A 19,506-nucleotide genomic window follows, 5' to 3' on the forward strand; every position below is an offset into this window, starting at 1 on the left:
TCCTTCTGTCAACGTAGCATTATGGACAACACAGATATCCTTTTTCCAGGCGAATGATGTGTAATCGGCTAGCCAGGTTACAGTGGTTTCTAGATATGTATATATAGAGTTTCTTTTCCACACTTGTAAAGTACAAACAAAAATAAATACAAGATCGAGTGTATATGCTGCTTGTTAGGGTTTGGAGAGGTTGTACACTTCAGATACTCTTCGAGGATTTCCTATGCCGCCGGAAGCGCTTTTCAAAGAGTATACAAGTTGAATCATCTGATCTTCATCCTTTGGTAACTGCATACCATGCTGTGTAGCATAGCTCTTCTCCGCTCGCAGGATTGTCCGAATCTGGTTTTGGCATTTATCAAAGACCTGGGCAGTATGTCGGTACGTTTCGCTTTGCAGAGTTGCACCGAATCGGTGCTTTTCGATTTTGCCACACAGGCTCGCAATATCTGTAGCTCTCTGAGCTTTAGATACATTCTAACAGTACCGTCTCCTTAATTACACGAAAAAATACGTATACGACCTACATTTCATTACTTACCTCTTGGTCCTCGTCGTCTCGACATGATACCATGATCAGATCTTCGTTTGTTGTGACTCCCAGCTCTAGCAGTAAAATCTGGGCATCTGGAGATAGCTTTGTTTTTGGATGGACAGCGGTTATGAGACCGATTGATAAAAAATTATCAACGGCATTCTGGCTTGCTTCCGTCGATAATACTTCGCGATAAATTGTACGTCTACCGCTTATCAGGTGAGCGGCTATCCATTGCGCCAAAAGAGGCACAATCTTCCGCGGTAAGAAAGGAAGATCTCGCAAGGCAGACAAGGAGCACGATGTTATCCAGTATGCATCGAGTGTCGGATATAGCAGCGATGCCAGGAAACAGATACGGGTATATGTGGCAGAACCGCTTTCAGCGTCCCTCTTAACGAGAGTCTCACCTTGACGTGTAAGGATACCTTTGCCAACAAACCATTCGAACAATTCATTGAATTTCTACATGTACAATAGGTTATTAAACATTCTATATGCAGCGTGTTTGTAAATCGATGGTATACCTCTTGTTTATCCCAGAGGTAGACAAATTCTCCGTTGAACAAGTCGATCAGGAAACTGAAGCTGTCATATAATTCTTGACGCTCGATGAGATCTGAATGACACGATAGATAACTTATTGAGAAGAGTGCTTCGGGTAATAACAGCTCTACGAGCTTCAAAATATAGCAATGCATCAGAATTTCATTAACCTTTGTTTGAGAGATATTCACGTACCTGGTTTGCCATATACGATAGCGCCATTACATTATCCGCATGCTCTATGACGCGTACGTTTGAGTATTCGGTAACTCGTTTCCCGTCAATGGAGATATTCCTCTTTGCATCAAGTAAATTCAAGGCGTATGCCACCATAGCATCAACATCTTCACCATCTATCAGAACTAACGGTGAGTAGCTTATCCAAACCTACATAAACGATAAGAGACAAACCTTGCCAATCTATGGGGATCTGTTTAAGTTCCAAAAGTCCCTTGAGCCACACTATTTGCTCGTAGATGGAACCTAGCAGACACAGTTGAGTTAGCTGTTTGCCTACAACTTGTGCTAACCACATTCTTACCCATGCTAATGCTACCAGACAATCTTCCGAACAGAATAGCTGCTGCAACCAGTGCAACGGGAGTAGCTGCTCCAGACAAATGCTGGTTCAGCTGAATCTTCTTGTAAATAATGCTGGTAAGAGATGTTTCGGAACTAGAACTGTCATAAAATTGCAGTTTAGTTACTCAAATAGTAGTCGAATCGTTTGGTCACAAAGTACGTACTTTCGCTCCGCCTCTTTTTGAATGTCGACAACGTCACCGATACCGACGTAAACCCGTCCGTATTTGCCCTTCTCGTTTACACCGTTCTCCTTGTTTGCAGCGCGGCCTGCAACGGAAGCGCTTGGACGCAAGAAAGATGCCGAGCGAGCAAGACCCGAGAGCTGTCTCGGTGCAGCCGCCGCTTCCTGGGATACTTTCGTTTCGCTTTTAGGTTGCTTCTGATCCAGCACTTGGTCAACCAAGTTACGAAGCTCGGGTATTTTCTCGTACATAATTTTGAGAGGAACGATGACGGTATTCTTTCTATTCGTCGAAGCACCTTGCATATCAGGTGCTGCTGGTTGATGCTGCTCCAGACTTGCTTTGACGACCATGTCCAGCACGCCATCGTCGAAAGCTGTCTGTTGTCGTCCAGTGCGCGAGCGTGCCTTTTCTATCAGCATGGACAAGGCCCCATGCTCATGCAGCAGTGCCTCCGTATACGCAGCAGTTACAGCTGTGTTTAACGGGGAACGTGTCGCTGGATCTCGTCGTACGAAATACGAGCCTGCAATGCGCAGTATATCGGATACAGGTCCCAAAAGAGCGAGGGCTGTTGCAGTAAAAATAGCCGTTTTAGTCGTGCAGGCCAAATTTATTAACATCCTAGCATCCTTTTACCTTCATCGCAAACGATTGCAGGAACGGGCAAATGATATCGAAGGCAGATATACCACACGAGGAGTTGGTCGAGCATTGTCTTTGACTCTGGGACGTAGATTACGTTCTTGCCTTGTATTTGACGTTTTAACTAGATCCATCCAGTCAATGCTTTGTTCACGAAATGTTACAGCGACTAATGGATTATCGTTACCTTAATCATGTGTTCTTCATTAATTCTTACGCTTGAAAACAATCGCTTGAACAAAGCATCAAGGAAAGAGCCAGCGAACCACACATAAGCAAGCTGAGTACGCTCTCGCATTCTTTGTAATATCCTGAGCGCTTCGCCAATTACAGTCTGTTGAGGAACACCAGAGGACTCGATGATCTTGTAAAATATATAAGTGCGATGAAGCTAGGCATACTTGGTTTTTATCCATTTACCTGGCGTACGCTTTCGACAACACGCTTATCGTTGAGGACAACGATCTTGGTAGCTTCGTCGTGTTCCCCTAGCTGGCTCGACCATCTTCCTAGCAACGCTGCAGTTCTTGCGTCACGCAACAATGCTGAATCATCGTGGCACCAATCATCCAAGCTAGCGTCAAAGTCTGCAATCCACTCCTCTTCTTTCTTCTTGTCTTTGCGATCAAAACCTCCTGGAGTTTCCAGAGTTTCTATCAATTGAACAAGCATACGTTCCATGCGCTTTTGGATATCCGAGGCACTAAATACTGTAGATCCGATCTGCTTCTCGACAATTGAGTCGCGTATCACTGTATGTTTCGAGTACAATGCACAGTCCCATCCAGTGGGGACTGCAATGTTTCGCAACCCAAGCGGTCCCTGCGCAATCAAAATATGTGCTCCAAAGCTATAGTTGACCATGTATCTCTTCCAATCGATGCACTGGAACTGCGATAGTTTTAACTGTGGATCGTTCTCTAGCTGCAATGTGATGCCTCGGACGTTTTGATGTTCGAAAATCCATCGATGCCGCAAAAACGGTTGATGCGCTTCTACTATGCGCGTTGCCATTTCGATTGTTTTGTTGGTCGGTCTGGAAGCAGCTCGATTGTTGAATTGGCTGTTCGTCCCACTGATTGCCGTTGTCACAGAAGCCAGGGAAGGTGTTAGCTGCGATTTAAGGAATATTCTCGCTTTCAAAAGAGCTTTGTTCGTGACGAAATATTCCTGGGCCGACGATAAAGATACTTTTGTGTTTCGTGTCCAGTAATGTCGTATTCCATCATAGATTTCGCTCCATGTTCCCATCATTAAGCTACTTCCAGATACTTGATATATAACTGGGAAGCATGGGATGATAGGCTGCGGCAGCGGGCTCGCAAGCTCTTCCTCCTCGTTTATAATCTCATTGTATGGCAGCAAGAACCGTGTGCCGGGAGGTTTAATTTCTGCTGCACATGCAATAATAATTCGCGCAAGGTAATCCACAGGAACGATGTCAGCCGGTAAGCATCCAATGGCTGGCGGTAGAACTTGGACACCATGTCCAATTAAAAAGACAGCAGCGTTCATTCCAGTAACTCCATCCACCTTTTGATTTTCGTGTTATTCCATCACAGTAGTTTTTGTTCTTTGTGCATGATGTAGACTTACCCATCCTGGAAGCGGTTCCGCACATCCCGCGCCTACCTGAGTAGCGCGCACAATAGCGATCGGCCATTGCTTTTTACCGCCCTGTGCTTCTTCGATGCGATTATAATCGACACGTTTAAGGATAAGGTGCTCTGTCAAAAATTTGGTAAATGTATAGGTGTTTGGATAAACTGCCAAGATACGCTGTGTCATTTTGGGAATATCTAAATACGACTTAATTTTCAAAGGAATTACAAAACATCGGATCGACTTTTTATCTTACCTTGGAGTTCCAACCCCACGATCTCTTTCAATAGCTCTTCTGGATCACCCAGTTCCATCGGATAGACTCGTTCCTGGATGTGCCCATCAGGAATATTTGCATTGAAGTAAGACAATGACATGTGCACAAACGCCTCTGCAAAGAGTCTCCGTTAGTTTTGAAACATCTCGGTTCCTTCTTTCGCATTCGGTGAATACTTGCGCATATTTCCGCAGGTATCTGCTAAGTCCATCAATCTCAATGTACCGAGGGTATTCGTCTGGTAAGGCCCGATAAGTATTGATCTTTTAGAGCCTCATACTTTTCTCCAGAAATATACCTCTAATGCAAGATCCAGTCGTTCATGACAATCCAAGGTAGCTGCGCAGTGTATGACGACTTGGACGCTCTTTGTGATCAAGTCGCGATCTTGGTCGCTAAGCGACAAGTCTGGTGAAATAATGTCACCTGCAACGGGAACGATCTTTTCTTGGAAGATGGCATCAAATGTTGCTTCACCCATGGATTTTCGCAACGACAGAAAGGCCTAAAAGAGCAAGAGTTTGCATAATTGAGATCATTTGTATAGATCGCGCATTACATACGAACCTTATTGCTCAAGATTTCGCTCTTAATACGATCTGAAGGCCGGCCGATCTTGCTGCGTTTATTGCTGCCGTTACGTATCAACAAGTAGATTTTGTCGATATGGAGACCAAATGACTGAATAAGCTTCCAGAGCACGGCTTTGCCAACAAATCCAGTTGCTCCAGTCAACAATATTGTTTTTCCACGGTAAAACTCGCCCACGGCAGTCAAAGGCGCAAGTGAAGGGCTTTCTGACGAAGCAACCGGGTCGTACTCCTCCTCGTCGATATTTTCGGGCGGGTCGGATAACACGACAGGAACGTGCTGCTCCAGGGTTTCAGGGGCGGGTTGCGCTGCTGCTTCCGGCTCTGCAGGCGATTGCGGCAACGATCGAGCTTCCGCATCGTTTCCGTCTTCCGTTATAACGATTTTGGGTATAGTCGGTTCTAAAGGCTCGGGAGTCGAGATGGGTGGTGATGAGGTGTCAGCGGGCTTGTCTGCGTCTTGCTGCTGGTCGTCGTTGGTATTGCTCGTTGGCACGGGAGACGCGAGGTCGGTTTCCTCCAGGGTCGTCGTCTCGCTGTTGGAGCTCATATTTAGGAGCGTATGTGAGTGCTGCGTAGTCGGAAGCCCGTAAAATAACGAGCCTTTTTAAGCAAGATATTATTATAGACTTGGAAGGCGTCAAGAACTCAGGGCCTGCTGCAAAGCCCAATTTGCCAATTTTGGGATCTAGGCAAATCGACGAATCCAGTTTCAAAAAGCCCCCGCTTAAATAAACTCCCGACAGGGTCTAAAATCACTTTCGAACACTAATACATAGAGAGATCTCAGAAAATAAGACTACTAGTCCGCTTCAGAAAAAAGAGGTAAAGATTGATAATGCCTGATTGTAGCGAGGATAAAAAGGCTTCATTTGCTGAGATGATGGCAGGAACTTGCTGCGCCTTGGGCGAGCGAGTGTCCAGATCAAGCTAAGCAAACCGGTAAAGGAATTACTCGAGATAACGGAGGCTATTCCTATGATGCCTTGCTTAATTGCAAGAAAAATACGTACACGCATTGTAGGTTTGCAATACAATGATTATAGAGCAAGCTGTAAGTAAAGTGCTTTGCAGCTAGCAAATCTCTAATCACGTGATATGCTGCTCAGATGTGAATGTTGGATGTATGAATATAGGAAGAATGTTGATACATGGAAACGAACGATGTAAACACAAGACCAACGCTGATGATGAGAGAATGTCATTGATACACCTGAAACTGTTGCTTTGGGCTGTAAGTTCTCGTTCTGAATTTCGCTAGATTGACGAAATTATTTCCAACTTTGTTGGCCCCCAGACATTTTTTAGGGCACCTCAGACAACCTCCAGAGACGACGTATACACACACAATGCCGGAAGAAACGACTACGATTCAAGTAAGAAATCTCCTTACGGGCAAGAGTTTCCTTGCGTTGATGTCTATTACTTCCAGGATCAAGCACAGCAATCGCAAGCGCCGGCGCAATCACAGCAGCAACAGACTCCCTCAGAACCAAGTACGACATCCGCTCAAACCACGCCTGCCACTACCACGCCCACCAACACAACCACCCCTACGCCTGCCAAACCGACCGCCGCCCCAGCCCCACCAGAACCACCGCAAGTTATACGGCAAAAGTACGAAGAAGCCAAGCTTGAACTACAAGCTCTACTTAGCCGTAAAAAGCAAGTCGATGCTAATTTGGTAATTTTCGCACCTTTTTGCATTCAGCTAAATACAAAGTGCTCAACAAATGTTGCTCAGATTAATCTCGAAAACGCCATATATCTGTTTGAAGGTTCATATTTGGAAGACACGCAGCAGAATGGAAATATAATACGCGGCTTTGATGGCTATCTCGCGAGCAGGCCAGATAAACGTAAACACAAGTACACCGAGCTTGATCGGTTATTTTCTCTTTCATCAACAACGTATCAAAAGGTAGAGCTGGTAACTTTTCTGAATGCAAACCATTAAACACTTGTCTGTAGGCATTAGCACAGAAAGAAGATAGAGACGATTCTGATCTGGATTCAACACAGAGCTCAGTCGGATCCCTATCTATACGCAAAGACAAGAAACGGAAGCTGAAACTGATGGGCAATGATTCAAGTATGCGCAAAAAGAAACGTTACGGCTCTACTGGAAGAGATACAGAAGAGGAATTGGACGTCTAGGTCCGTCATAGCAATGATTTTATGTTCATATCTTTCAAGTAAACTTTGAGACATGGAATGCAAGCTTTTACGCTGTAAATGTGCCGCATGCTGCTTGCAATAACTGCTCAGTGTATTGTGTGAGCTTTGCACAGAAACATAACTCACGCAGTAGAAGAAAGAAAACGCTAGAACATAATACGTATCTGCTTTCACGCATCGATAAATATGTCGTGGGATGATACAGATAACAGCTGCTTGTTAGCTCAATTCGTTTCCTATTAGATTAGGACGTTAAAACTTTTAACCGAGTTGATCGAGCTCTATGTGTCAGCGACTTTGGAAACCAGCGAACTCACTTCCTTCCTCATTCCATAGACGCTACACAATGCTGCCAACCGCTGTTCTGAGATCGACTGCCATGGTTCAGAAAGTGCTCAAGGTGATTGTTAATCGCCATGTCGAAGGTGAACATTGTCTAAACGTCAACAACAGAGCTTCCAGACCGAAGGAGGCTACGACGCTCTTGTCCTTCCAGGGGTAAATACTACCTTTGTGATATTCGTTCATATCTTGCAAGATACTAAAGCAATGAATACCAAAATATAGCTTAAATTGCTCGATTCGTCGGACGGCAGGGTACGAGCGCAATTCACTGTCGAAAAGCAGCATCTGGTAATGTGAAAATTATAGCACCAGTGTCAAATAACTGCAGACTAAAGATGAACGGCAAACAAAGAACCGTCTCAAATCAGTGCACGGCGGATTGCTCGCTACAGTTGTATGTATACCATTTCCGTTATCATATCCTATCGCATAGCAGCTGCTGAGTGAATATTATCACAGGTGGATGTCGGCGGATCTCTAGCTGTAGCCTCGAAGGGACTGTATGCTACCGGTGTCAGCACCGATATTAATATCAGCTATATCTCTGGCGCAAAGGAAGGACAAGTCATCACTTTGGTACTTGGAGGTTTTTCATGAGTTTGTTTATATGAAAGTTTACCGAGTTGTACTTTTAGGATTGCCGATGTGATAAACTGGGCAAGACTCTTGCATTCACCAGTGTAGAAATGACAGCTGATGGCCGTCTAGGTAACATACTGCTTTAGCCTATGTACTCACGACTCAGAAACTCACTATTTTGTACATTCTAGTTGCCATTGGTCGTCACAACAAATTCGTTGCTCAAGCATACAGCCATCCAGAGAATGAGATTACTAATGGTGGAAAGAAATAAGTGGAACATTTAGATATCTAGAAATAGAGTCTGAAAGTCTTTAGTCTAATCGTCTGTCCTGCCCGATTTTCGATTGATGTGAGCAGGTGCTCTTTCTTCTATCTAGATGAAAACACAATAGAATGGGCGTCAAAGACAATGAATCGATGACTTTGGTGATATTTAGGGATGGATAGGCTGAGAACTGCAATGTTAAAGCCCTTCTGCGTTTTTCTTCTCAGCGTGGCGCAAACTGACGAATCCCACTTGCTCCTGCTGTTTGTGAGACCATTTGGAACAGCAAATTTGGTACACCGCAATGAAACTGCCCATCATTTTTTTATCCCGTCAGACAAGGGCTGCTGCGGTCAACGTTTCCCTTTCAAAAACTTCTGTCATTCGTCCCACGGCATCAACCTCTGTTGCTTTTCAGTTTCTTTATTGCACTCTCCAATTGAACACCTCATTACTCCTTTAATTCCTCCCTTTACTGCTGTAAAGTGAACATTCTGTTTGACACAGTTTGTTTGACACTCAACCTGCAGCATTAGTAATGTCAGACTCTACATCAGCGCATGTTCAGCAGGAACAGGGCGAGTCGAGCGCAGATGCTCTGGCACAGAAGCAACAAGAGCTTCCGGGTACTATTCACCCAGACGATGCTAAAGACAAGGTCTTTACCGCCATATTGAAAGCTCTGCTGAAGCTCGGCAACAAGCCCAGCTCGCCAAAGGAACTCGCCAACGTTATCATGAAATATAAATACGCTACTCTAGGGTAAGCTTTTTCTGGGAAGATTAGAGTATGATTCTTTGTGACAGAATTTGACTGACATTTACGATTGACAGTGGTGCCACTCCGTTCGCCACCGTATCCTCTCGAATTTCTCAGCATTTCAAACGAGCTGCCGAACACAATCCCCCGCGACCCCCGTTGCTTGCTCGCCACTTTGACGAACACCACTCGAGAAAAATAAATTATTCGCTTGCAACCGAACCTACTTCCACCCAGCCTGGTCAAGAGCCTCCCTCTCCACCTTTATCACAACCTCTTCCAGCAAAGCCTCCCGCAGTGCAAAAGAGACAGTCTGCAAGACGACGACAAACGACCACAAAAGCGGCAGAAACCACGATGTTGTCAGACACCTCACCGCTGTCATCTGAAGACGAAAGTGTTCTTGCTGGTACATCCACTAGCCAACGACGGTCCAGACATGCACCTGTCACGAGATCCAGTCGGCGCAGAACGCGACGAAAGCGTCAGCAGCTGAGCGATAGCGAAGAAGAAGATAACGACTACCCAACTCGTGTGCAAGAAGCTGATGACGAACAAGAAGTCTCTGCAACGAAGCGAGCTGCCAAACGTCTTCGCACGCAACGAAATTTACCACCTGGATCGCTGCCACTCTCCCCTGTTACGGGCCCATCCTCATCTTCAAGCCTTTCTTCATACTCGCCACCGTCAACATCTTCCATATCAGGAAACGATAAACCGAAGCCGCAGTTTGAAGACCTGAACTCTCCTATGGGTGTCGATGCAGAATTCGCAACTTCTTCGCCAATGGATGTGAATATGTCGGATGCCGAAAGTGAAGCTGACTATTCGGACTATCATGAAGAGATGCTGAAAGGTGATGAAGTATTGGCGGACATCGATTTCAACACTACCCACGCAGCTAGTCGCCGACGGTCTTCTGTTGCCGCTGTGACGACCCGGAGACCAAGTATCGCCCAGGCTACGGCATCTGATATGCAGCGCAGCAACTCAGCAAATGCTTCACTCTACAGCACACAAGACTCTCCTAGATTATCATCGAGACGTCAATCATTCTCCATGAACGGCGGCTTCCTTGGCGAGGAATTGTGGAATACAAATGGCAACTACGAGCAGGATTTCGACACTGTATTCTTGTCGGACGAATCAACGGCCCATCAGATTCCTTTCCACATTGCCACTCCAGAATCCATATCTATTTCCGAATTGGATCAATATTTCAACGGCGATAACAATGGAAACAATAAGTCGAGCAAGAATAACGGCAGTAACAATAACAACTCGTCTTCTGCATCATCGTCATCATCTCAATTCCTGTCACCTAATGTCGGCAACGGCCTATCAAGTATGCCTGAATCTGCTGCTGCACGTACAATCTCCCGTAAAAGTTTCTGTGCATTGCCTGGATCAAGGGAGACATCTTTGCTGCAGAGAGCATTGTTAGCGAGCACTGCACGGGGTATGGCCGCAGCCGCAGCCGCAGCCGCAGCCGCAGAATCGTCCGCTGGAAGTACAGACGACAATGTCAGCGAAGAACAGCAGGCAGATGTTAGCGAAGAAGCAGAAGATATCCTAAGCCGACCAAGAAGAAAATCCTGGCCCGGTGACCGTTGCTCATCCGGAATTGATCTATTGGAGGAAGAAAACGAGAAACCCGCCAATGTAGAAATTGAAGATACCACTGATCCCCAACAGTCATTGAACAATGACAAGGTTATCAAAGAATCAGACGAGCAAACCAAAAACGAAGAAACTGAGCAGGATGATAAGCTCGTAAAGACGACGCCGGTACCTGTGGAACATTATCGCATCATTAAAAAGACATTTGGTGCGCTTGAATGTTATCAACTCGATTCACCTAACGATATTCCAGATACCAAAATCCTTCGCTTCATATCATCCACTGATGGCGCCACGGAGCACGTGGCCCTGCGGACCCGGCATGCCGCTGACGCCAATCGTGATCGACGGAACAGCCAGCATTTCTATTTGGACGAAGGTTACGTCAATGCGACGCAACTTCGCAAAGCTGCTCGCCCAATCTTGGGTAAAGGTTCCTTTGACGCCTCAGCTGAGACAGATGATGGCAAGGTGGTCGTATCGTTAACTAAAGGTCCAACTGAATGCAGAGGAGCATGGTAATGTATCTCGTCTTTGACCGATAGAGGAGTACCTAAATATTAATTTGGGATATTTTCTCAGGGTGCCGTTGACGAGAGCTCGAGAGTTGGCCGAAGAGTTCAAGATCGCAAGTTTCCCTGGTGTTCAGAAGCTATTGAGTGATGATCCTTTGGAGATGTCGGAAGAACAGGACAAATCTGAAAGCGAATCTAACAATACTTCTAACGAGGGTATGTTTTGAAGCAAATAAGGCCTTTCTCGGGCAATCACCTCCTCAGCAACAGCTGAACTGAATAACATGTACAACTAGACAAACAACAAAAGAAACAGACAGATCAACAGAAACAGCAAGAACAGCAAGAACAAACTGCACCGGCCAATTCTACTCGAAAACAGTCTACGCAAATGAATCTGAATGTAGACGAGGATGATGGCGAATCTTACATGAAATTCGAAGATGACGAAGACCACAAAAAGACAACGAAGGAAACTCGCACCAATATAGTGACAAACGTTGATTCTCTCGTTCCTGAGATCAAAGTGGAAAACAAGCCAGAGACAGAAGGAAGCAGCAGTGCTGCCAGCGATTTCTTCAAATCATTTGGTTTGCAAGGCATAAACATGAGCGCATTGCAGCAGCTATCGTCCGTCATTCCAAATCTGTCTCAGTTCTCAAATCCGCTTGAACTGGCAAAGGCCTTATCGTCATACATGCAATCCCTCGTAAGGTTGCCACAGCCATCATCGTCTTCAGCATTATCATCCTCTTCCACGGCAACAACGTCTTCCGATTCTCAGTTGAATGATTTCAAGTCTCTCCTAGCTCGGCTTCCTGACGATCTGGCTAATGCTTCCCAATCTCCCTCGACTGCATCTACGCCTGTATTGCCTACTGTAAATATCGATTCGGAACAGCCAATCGTTCACACGTCATTGCCGACGAACCCAACCATGTATATAACCATCCTCGATAACACTGCCGTGTGTGTAGCTGTGCTACCGGCTGTGGATGCAAAACCAGAATATCGCATCATGCGTAGGCTTGACTCTGGCTACATTAATGGCACTGAGCTCCTAACTGCAGGCGGTATCGATACCGAGAGCGAGCGTAGCATGATCTTGAGCTTTGAGCTTGAGCGTGTTCGGGTACCCAAAAAGACGAGCCCGTTGTACGGTACATGGATACCTTTGAGACGTGCACAGGAATTAGCTGTCACTTGTTCTCTTCAACATCGACTTGGACCATTCCTCAATGAATCTATCGACAAATTCTTTCCATCTCCCCTGCCCATTACAGTCCCCGTAAACCGCCGACAAATCAAGCATGACAGATTACCAGCATTGAATCTTCCCGGTCTGCGCAACACTACTCGCAATGTAATGCCATCTCCTATCGCCCGCTCACTCTCACCACCTACACCTACTGCGACTGCCGCCCAACTGCATCACTTGTTAATCACTAACAACCGCCGTGCTCCGGAATGCACATTGAAAGCACCGTTGCTGGGTAACTTTGATGAAAGCGACGATGACGGTCGGGAACGCACGATTGCAGTTATCGATTGCCCTGCTACACCAACGAGTTCGTCTTTCTCAACAAAAGGCAAAGATGCCAAATCACTTGGACATAAACGTAACCGATCAACAACCGATGACGGCAGTGATGTGGACGTAGTCAACAGTGCGTCTGAAGAAGACGACGATACCGACACAGACAACGATGTGGAAGAAGTCCGCAAACGTATGAAGAAGATGCGAGACGCGGCAATTGATGCCATGGGCAACGGTAGTTTGCTTGACCTCGAAGATCTCCTTCGACGAGCGAGCACGCCAATCATGGAAAATCCTCGGCGACCGTCCTTCTCAAACAGGAGCCAACGCAACGGTAACGAGCCAAGACGCAACGCTGCAGGCAAAATCATTGCTCGCCGGCGGCCACAAGGAGGAAGTGGTGGTGGTAAAATCGCGCCTTCAGCAATCAAAAAATCCGCATCCTGGAGCGGAGCATTGGCATCACCTTTACGTGTTGTTGTGCCTACCAAGAAGCTGCAAACTGCAAAGAAGCAGTCGGCAAATTCACGACCTAGCAAGCCTCGCAGCAACAAGGAAGATGATGTCGGTGTCAATCGAGTTGTCGAGCACAAGTCATCATCGTCCCAAGTCACTTCAAATGCTCTCCATGTATCCACTCCGGCAGTCAGTGTAAAATCAGAACCCAAAACCGATGTTCTAGCGACTATTCACGAAGATGACGAAGATGAGGAAATTGATATCGGCGGTAGCGATCGCGACGATGATCTTCGTTAAATCTACTACTCTGCTTCTTTTTCTGTTTCTGTCGATGCAAAATTCTATTGTTTTCCTATCTTTGAAAAATAAAAAAGACAATGTTCTTTTCTTTCCAATCTTTCCCAACCAACCAAGCGATCCCATAGACAACAATGTATTGGTTTTTGCGGAGCGAGTTAACGATCTATATTTGTAAATCGCACTGAGTTATTCATAATTTTGATGTGATCACAATCTGATTTCTTTGTTGTAGCTCGCTACAATGAATATATATCAATAAAACTGGCTTATTTTCATTGGCTAGAGAAATAACCACCAAAAGCTGGTTCTTACAGTGCAACTGCATTCAGGACTCCTGAATATCCTTTTGCCAACTGGACAGGACCATTTCCATTTTGGTAGCCTCCCCAGACACTATCCTATATTCCGACGACGGATCGGCTTGCTGCGCTCGGACCGCAAAAGATTCGATCACTGATAACAGTACATGCCAAGAGATGGTGGAGGAGGATATAACAAAGGAAATCCAGAGAACGGTAATCGAATACACTCGTCCATCCAAGTGCATAGGGAGGATAGTCTGCCCATGCGTTGCTGCTGCTGGAAAAAGTAAGGACAACGAGATGGAAATGAGGTTTAGGCGGTGATGTGCCTTAAAAGGAAAGAATCACATCATCGTTTTTGCCTGTTCACAACAGCCTTTATCCAGGGGCAGACGGTGCCGACAATAGCATTGTTTGAGATACCTTTCTTTTTTTTTGAGACTATGTTCATGATTACTAATAGCAACGGTTCAATGAATAGCTCTGATGCCGGCAAATTCTGCGACTTATCGAGTTGCGGGCCGCTTTGAAATGTTTCTCCCAAGTTCGGCGAGACTCGTCGAATGTCCACGCTTCGGATTCCGCTGGTAAAGGGCGTGTGACAATTTTGGAAGCATTTCCAACTTTTTTTTCTTAACACTTTTTTTTTTCCAGAGCTTACCAAAATGTCCTCGACACTGACATTCCAGCTACAACAGCAGCAGAAGAAGGCCATTGCCGACAACCTACCGTCACCTCCAACATCGTCCTACGGCGGAGATGAGGTGCCTGGTGCGGGCTTCCCAGAAGGTGTCGACTTGTCCACTGCCGGCAGCAGCTACACTGAAGAACCACCCCTAACTCGCGGAAACAGTGTATCCAGCAGCGTCAGCAGCCTGCGCCGTGATTCTCTACCCACTCACTTTAATGCCCTGACTATCCAGCAGTTCTCAAAGTCGCTTCCGGAGAACTACACAATAGACCATTCGTCGCCTGCCGCCACAGCAGCACAGACTATCCGCCGTCCCTCCCATTCTCCACGCCCAGACTCTCCGTTCAACCTGGCCCACTCTCCAGCATCGACTGCTGCCGCTGCTGCAACGGGTGGCCGAACCATTCGCAACAGACGTCAGTCCGAAAGCTCTTCCCGGAAAAGTCAGCAGATCCACCGCTGTGAAGAGTGCGGCAAAATTTACAAGCATCCAAACTGCCTATCAAAACATCGATGGGAGCATTCCGAGCAGTGGGAACTCACAAGCAAGCTGCTTCTGACCAAGCATCAGCAAGTTCAAATGCTGGAAGCTGCCGCCATCCTCGTTAGCATGGATCACAGGAGAAATTCCCAACAATTGGATAAATTGGATAAGGTTCGCGGTGGCATGGAAGAAGAGGAGATGGCTGGCTGTTCGTCCTCCTCCTCATCTGAGAGCAATATCTCCTCCTCCTCCTCCTCCTCCTCCAACAACAACAACAACAACAATAACAACGACGATGACGACGACGATATCCTCATTGATATGGATGAGGATGAAGTCAAGCCGGAGGAGCAGAACGTTCCGGTGCCTTCACTTTCGCTCAACACCCGTACAAAGACTCGGATCATTTTGGCACCTCCTTCTCGCTCACGCTGCAGTTAATGATTATCTCTGTATCTTTTTCTCTTTTTCTTTCTTTTTGCGCTTCTGCCGTTTTCCTTCTCTACCCATGCGCCCTTGTTCTTCTTTTTTTTTTCCTTCTTTTTCTTCTTTTTGCCTCTCTTTCTCTCTCTCTCTACCCTCCCTTACCTTGCAACTTTTCCTGTACATTGTAAACTTACTCTTTTTGGTGAACTATATAAAAGAACGAGAAAAAAAGTGCTTTAACTTTCAAGTTACACGAGTGCCTGTGTGAAATTGCATGCGATCCGCTCTTCGTAGCCGTCGTATCTTGTCGTTTATTCTTTTTCTTTGTTTCTTCTTTATGTTCTTCACCTATCGTCTCCAGGTTCACCCACAAAAGTAACTTGGAAACGACACCTGTGTATTGAATCAGCCAAGCATGAGGAGATCTAGCGTCGACATGTCCATCTTATTACTGCGGTTGCTGCTCTTGCTGTGTTACTCTGCAGCTACTCTACCCAATGATGGACTCGACGATGATGCCAACGGCTGCCCCGGAAATTACAGCCTGATAGCCACCGAACAACCATTGTATATAACTGATAACCCGGATTTTTCTACTCCTTCGCACACATACGCGTATGTTTTTTTGACTTTATGATCATGCTCTTTCTGGGAAATAATCTCGTTTTTTGAAGAAATAGCATCGAATGCCAGTGGTCAATAAGTGCAGCGAATTCTTCGCAAATCATCCAGCTCAGCTTTTCCCACTTTGATCTGGAGTGCGGGTAACGATGAGCTGCAACTACGCTTCTACTCGATAGCATCATATCTACATTGCAGTTATTTTTAGATACGACTATGTTTCCGTATACGACGGCAACTCTGCTACCAGCGGCAGTATCCTGGCAAAACTATGCGGCAATCGAACTTTGATGAATGATACTATCTTTTCTGACTCGTCTTCGATGACAGTTACCATACGGACAGACGCAACAACCGTTCGCAGTGGATTCTTGGGAACATATCAATCTATCGGTAACCACGCAATTGTGATATCCTGATAGCATATATGGCTTGACACTGTATTGCATTTAGATCGATGCCATGCGTGCGCCACGATTGGCCACGGCACATGCAACGCAGGCGGTACTTTGTGCGAGTGTTATTCGGGATACATGGGCGTTGCTTGCGAGAAAGTTGGGCAGAACGATACCCTGTTTACCCCGCGATATTTTCACGCTGCAGTGTATTACCCTCCGAGAGACAGTATGGTTGTTTATGGAGGAACTACAATGAACGGCATGCCGACTCCAGAGCTACTCGAGTTTCATTTTTGTAAGTATTGACAATGCATTGTAACAAATCTTGTCACTCACGTGGCAATTGACACATACATACATACATACATGTATAGCAAACATGAGCTGGACTGAAATGCACGTAACGTCACCCACAAAACCAATACCGCGTTACGGACACACCCTATTTGTATATAACAATTCTATCTACTGCTTTGGAGGAAGCAACTCGATAGGTGTCGTAATGAACGACCTCTGGAAACTAGATCCTGGTAAATGCTAATAGTAAATGCAAAGAAGCCAATAATTGCTAAATTTTTGGTTCACCGGCTCTCGTTTGATACATAGATGGCTGGAATTGGACACAGATACAATATGCAAACAGACCACCGCCTATACTGATCAGTCCTAGCGTCACAGTAGCGACTCTGAAAAATGAGTCAACGCGCATCTTCCTATTTGGCGGCTACAGCGTTCAAGCATCTATAGCTGGCGCTAAATCACGCGACTTGTATGCATATGATATCGGTAAGCAAATACGATTCATGCCGACATTGCAGCAAAGCTAACGGAAAACATATCGCTAGATGCGAATGTTTGGTACGCAGGATATAGGCAAAACAGCGTAGGCATTGTTAGCGCAGCCGGAATCTACAATGCTGAAAGGGATTCCTTGTTCTATTTCGGAGGTCTGCGATCGGATGGCAGCACGAATGTCTATGAGTATCACCTGCCGAGCGGTTTGTGGTTTATCGGCGAGCAGCAGCCTACGTACCAGGGACGGGTGCAAGGTACCTACGCGAGCGTGTGGAATGGCAGTGAGTATTTATTCCTGGGTGGAGAAATGCCATACCAGAACTACAGCGGGTTCCAAATGAATGAATGCTACTTTGGAGATATACTTCTTTACGATACCGGTAAGTGTATAACCATTCTCCTCCTCTTATCGAACATGGTTTTTGTAACAAGTGATCTCCTCGTGCATATGTAGCTTGTGGAACCATGACTGTTCAACAGAATGTTTCGCTATCTGGCAGCCCAGGGCAAAACATCGTACCTCGAAAAGGACACAGCATGGTTATTCGCAACGATGTTGCATGGATACTCGGTGGGCACAATGGGTTTGATCTTGCTGATCTAGTCAGTTTCTCCGTACCCAAAGGAAGCTTAAGTAGCAAACAAATCGCTCAGTGCAAAGGCAAGAATTTGAAAAGACGGTACCGTATATACCTCGAGTGGACTTGCTCACTATCGCATTTCAGCTTTGCGCTGGTGCAGCAATTACAACGACTGTCAAGGTAACGATACCCCTTGTTTCTGAAATTTGAAAGGCAACGCATCGATACATATCACTCTTCCTCTAGATTGTCTCCAAAGATCCCAATGCTCTTATTGCAACAACATGTGTCTCTATGATACTTCGAAAGCAGGCACAGCAGAGTCCCTAGAAGGCACCTGCCAAAGTTTGCAAGCGGCCGAAATTTCGTCAATTTCCTGTCCTTCCCGTATGTAAAGTTATTCGGACCCACAACGTGCTGGATCACTGAGACGCATATAGGTCAGACATTGAACCTCAACGATACATTTGAAAGCTCTGTCCGGTTTGACGATATCTTGACGTTCAAAACATTCGTGGATGCTCCGAATTCCGATATTATATTCTCGATCTCTCCAGCAAACGAGTCTGTCCATATTTATTTCCAAACATTAAATGTCTGGCAAGGCAACATCAATCAGCAGATCAACCCAATCATTTTCGACGAAGCAGGAAATTTACAGCGGGAAATCTATAGCTCTGCTGGCGTGCAGTATCAGCCGATCAATGCATCCAAGCTATACAGCGATGCTAATCCTTTGACAGGCACAAACCCTACTGTTATTTTGCGCGCGGATGACTGGCGCCGCTTTAGTGGTTACTACGTATACAGAATATCGCCTGATCCAAAGCTACCCGAAACAAGCATGTTTCAAAACACGATCAACTATGCAATTAAGAACAGCTCTGAGATACTATTCAAACTAAGCGTTGACACCATTGTCAAAGACGTTTTGAGTGGTGATAGTACATCCGACGGAAGCCCATCCGGCGATTCGCTCAAGATAGCAGCTGTCGTGCTGCTAACTGTCTCCCTGGTTATGTTTGGCGCCATTACACTCTACATGCTGCGAAGGATGCAACGATACTCCAATGCTAGATCAGCCGAAGCAGCTGTGTACGATATGCAGGATTTTGGATCCTTGCCTGATTTGACAGTCTCAAATGCAGCAGGCGTCTACAGAGTTAAAGTTAAAACTCTCCCTTTGCAGCCCAAGCGAGAGGACATACAACCTGAACATATGGCAGCCTTCACTTGGAATAGGCATCTACAGGTAAAAGTCTTTTTTTGAATCATGAACGAGATATTAATTTTATATCAGCCGCTATCTGTCCAAAAATGGAGAAACGAACGTGAATCAACTGTGAATGAAGCTTCTCAAAGTAGCGATGACACACCATCGGAAGAAGAGCCGGCCTTTGCAGTTCACTATGTACTAGTCTTACCAACTCCTCCTCCTCCTCCATCGTCTAGCCGATCTTCAGCATCGCAGCAAGAATGCGATATCACATCTATTAACTCGACAGCGCCTTCAGAAGAAAATACCCAAACCTATCTACCAACCGTTGCCTTGGGCTGCACCTTGGCACGCGTGAAACCAGATACCCGAAATGACACTACAATTGACGCAGGGCCCTCGCGCTCTAAGTAAAAAAGATGATGCCATTACTATATGTTCTACATAGTCGCAATAATATATAAATGCAT

At 45.8% G+C, this 19,506-nt stretch overlaps 6 protein-coding genes across 6 annotated transcripts; 5 read left to right on the plus strand and 1 right to left on the minus strand.

Moving 5' to 3' along the window:
• Positions 1-174: 174 nt before the first annotated feature.
• VTP01DRAFT_5062 (uncharacterized protein) lies at positions 175-5,512 on the minus strand (the record flags this gene model as incomplete). Its single annotated transcript, XM_069383813.1, has 15 exons — positions 175-477; positions 542-1,000; positions 1,063-1,215; positions 1,277-1,434; positions 1,493-1,564; positions 1,623-1,762; positions 1,828-2,419; positions 2,488-2,617; positions 2,681-2,857; positions 2,914-4,026; positions 4,090-4,292; positions 4,352-4,486; positions 4,553-4,610; positions 4,671-4,877; positions 4,940-5,512. 15 exons carry the CDS (start codon positions 5,510-5,512, stop codon positions 175-177), a joined length of 4,473 nt encoding a protein of 1,490 aa, XP_069235662.1.
• A 799-nt stretch (positions 5,513-6,311) lies between these two features.
• On the plus strand, positions 6,312-7,119 carry VTP01DRAFT_5063 (uncharacterized protein; the record flags this gene model as incomplete). The annotated part of the gene is made up of 4 exons (XM_069383814.1): positions 6,312-6,338; positions 6,395-6,646; positions 6,707-6,883; positions 6,934-7,119. The coding sequence occupies 4 exons, from the start codon at positions 6,312-6,314 to the stop codon at positions 7,117-7,119; spliced, it is 642 nt and encodes a 213-aa protein (XP_069235663.1).
• A 367-nt stretch (positions 7,120-7,486) lies between these two features.
• On the plus strand, positions 7,487-8,338 carry VTP01DRAFT_5064 (uncharacterized protein; the record flags this gene model as incomplete). Its single annotated transcript, XM_069383815.1, has 7 exons — positions 7,487-7,540; positions 7,594-7,638; positions 7,708-7,773; positions 7,838-7,879; positions 7,945-8,061; positions 8,121-8,193; positions 8,256-8,338. The coding sequence occupies 7 exons, from the start codon at positions 7,487-7,489 to the stop codon at positions 8,336-8,338; spliced, it is 480 nt and encodes a 159-aa protein (XP_069235664.1).
• A 532-nt stretch (positions 8,339-8,870) lies between these two features.
• Positions 8,871-13,519, plus strand: VTP01DRAFT_5065 (uncharacterized protein; the record flags this gene model as incomplete). The annotated part of the gene is made up of 4 exons (XM_069383816.1): positions 8,871-9,094; positions 9,166-11,229; positions 11,294-11,442; positions 11,523-13,519. 4 exons carry the CDS (start codon positions 8,871-8,873, stop codon positions 13,517-13,519), a joined length of 4,434 nt encoding a protein of 1,477 aa, XP_069235665.1.
• A 970-nt stretch (positions 13,520-14,489) lies between these two features.
• VTP01DRAFT_5066 (uncharacterized protein) lies at positions 14,490-15,440 on the plus strand (the record flags this gene model as incomplete). Its single annotated transcript, XM_069383817.1, has 1 exon — positions 14,490-15,440. One exon carries the CDS (start codon positions 14,490-14,492, stop codon positions 15,438-15,440), a length of 951 nt encoding a protein of 316 aa, XP_069235666.1.
• A 400-nt stretch (positions 15,441-15,840) lies between these two features.
• On the plus strand, positions 15,841-19,450 carry VTP01DRAFT_5067 (uncharacterized protein; the record flags this gene model as incomplete). Its single annotated transcript, XM_069383818.1, has 12 exons — positions 15,841-16,040; positions 16,100-16,189; positions 16,255-16,439; positions 16,500-16,739; positions 16,819-16,974; positions 17,051-17,230; positions 17,290-17,619; positions 17,694-17,900; positions 17,965-18,000; positions 18,067-18,207; positions 18,261-19,072; positions 19,121-19,450. The coding sequence occupies 12 exons, from the start codon at positions 15,841-15,843 to the stop codon at positions 19,448-19,450; spliced, it is 2,907 nt and encodes a 968-aa protein (XP_069235667.1).
• Positions 19,451-19,506: the final 56 nt, after the last annotated feature.

The sequence above is a fragment of the Rhizomucor pusillus genome (assembly GCF_041956525.1).
Source record: "Rhizomucor pusillus strain CBS 183.67 unplaced genomic scaffold VTP01scaffold_20, whole genome shotgun sequence".
NCBI classification, from domain to species: Eukaryota; Fungi; Mucoromycota; class Mucoromycetes; order Mucorales; family Lichtheimiaceae; genus Rhizomucor; species Rhizomucor pusillus.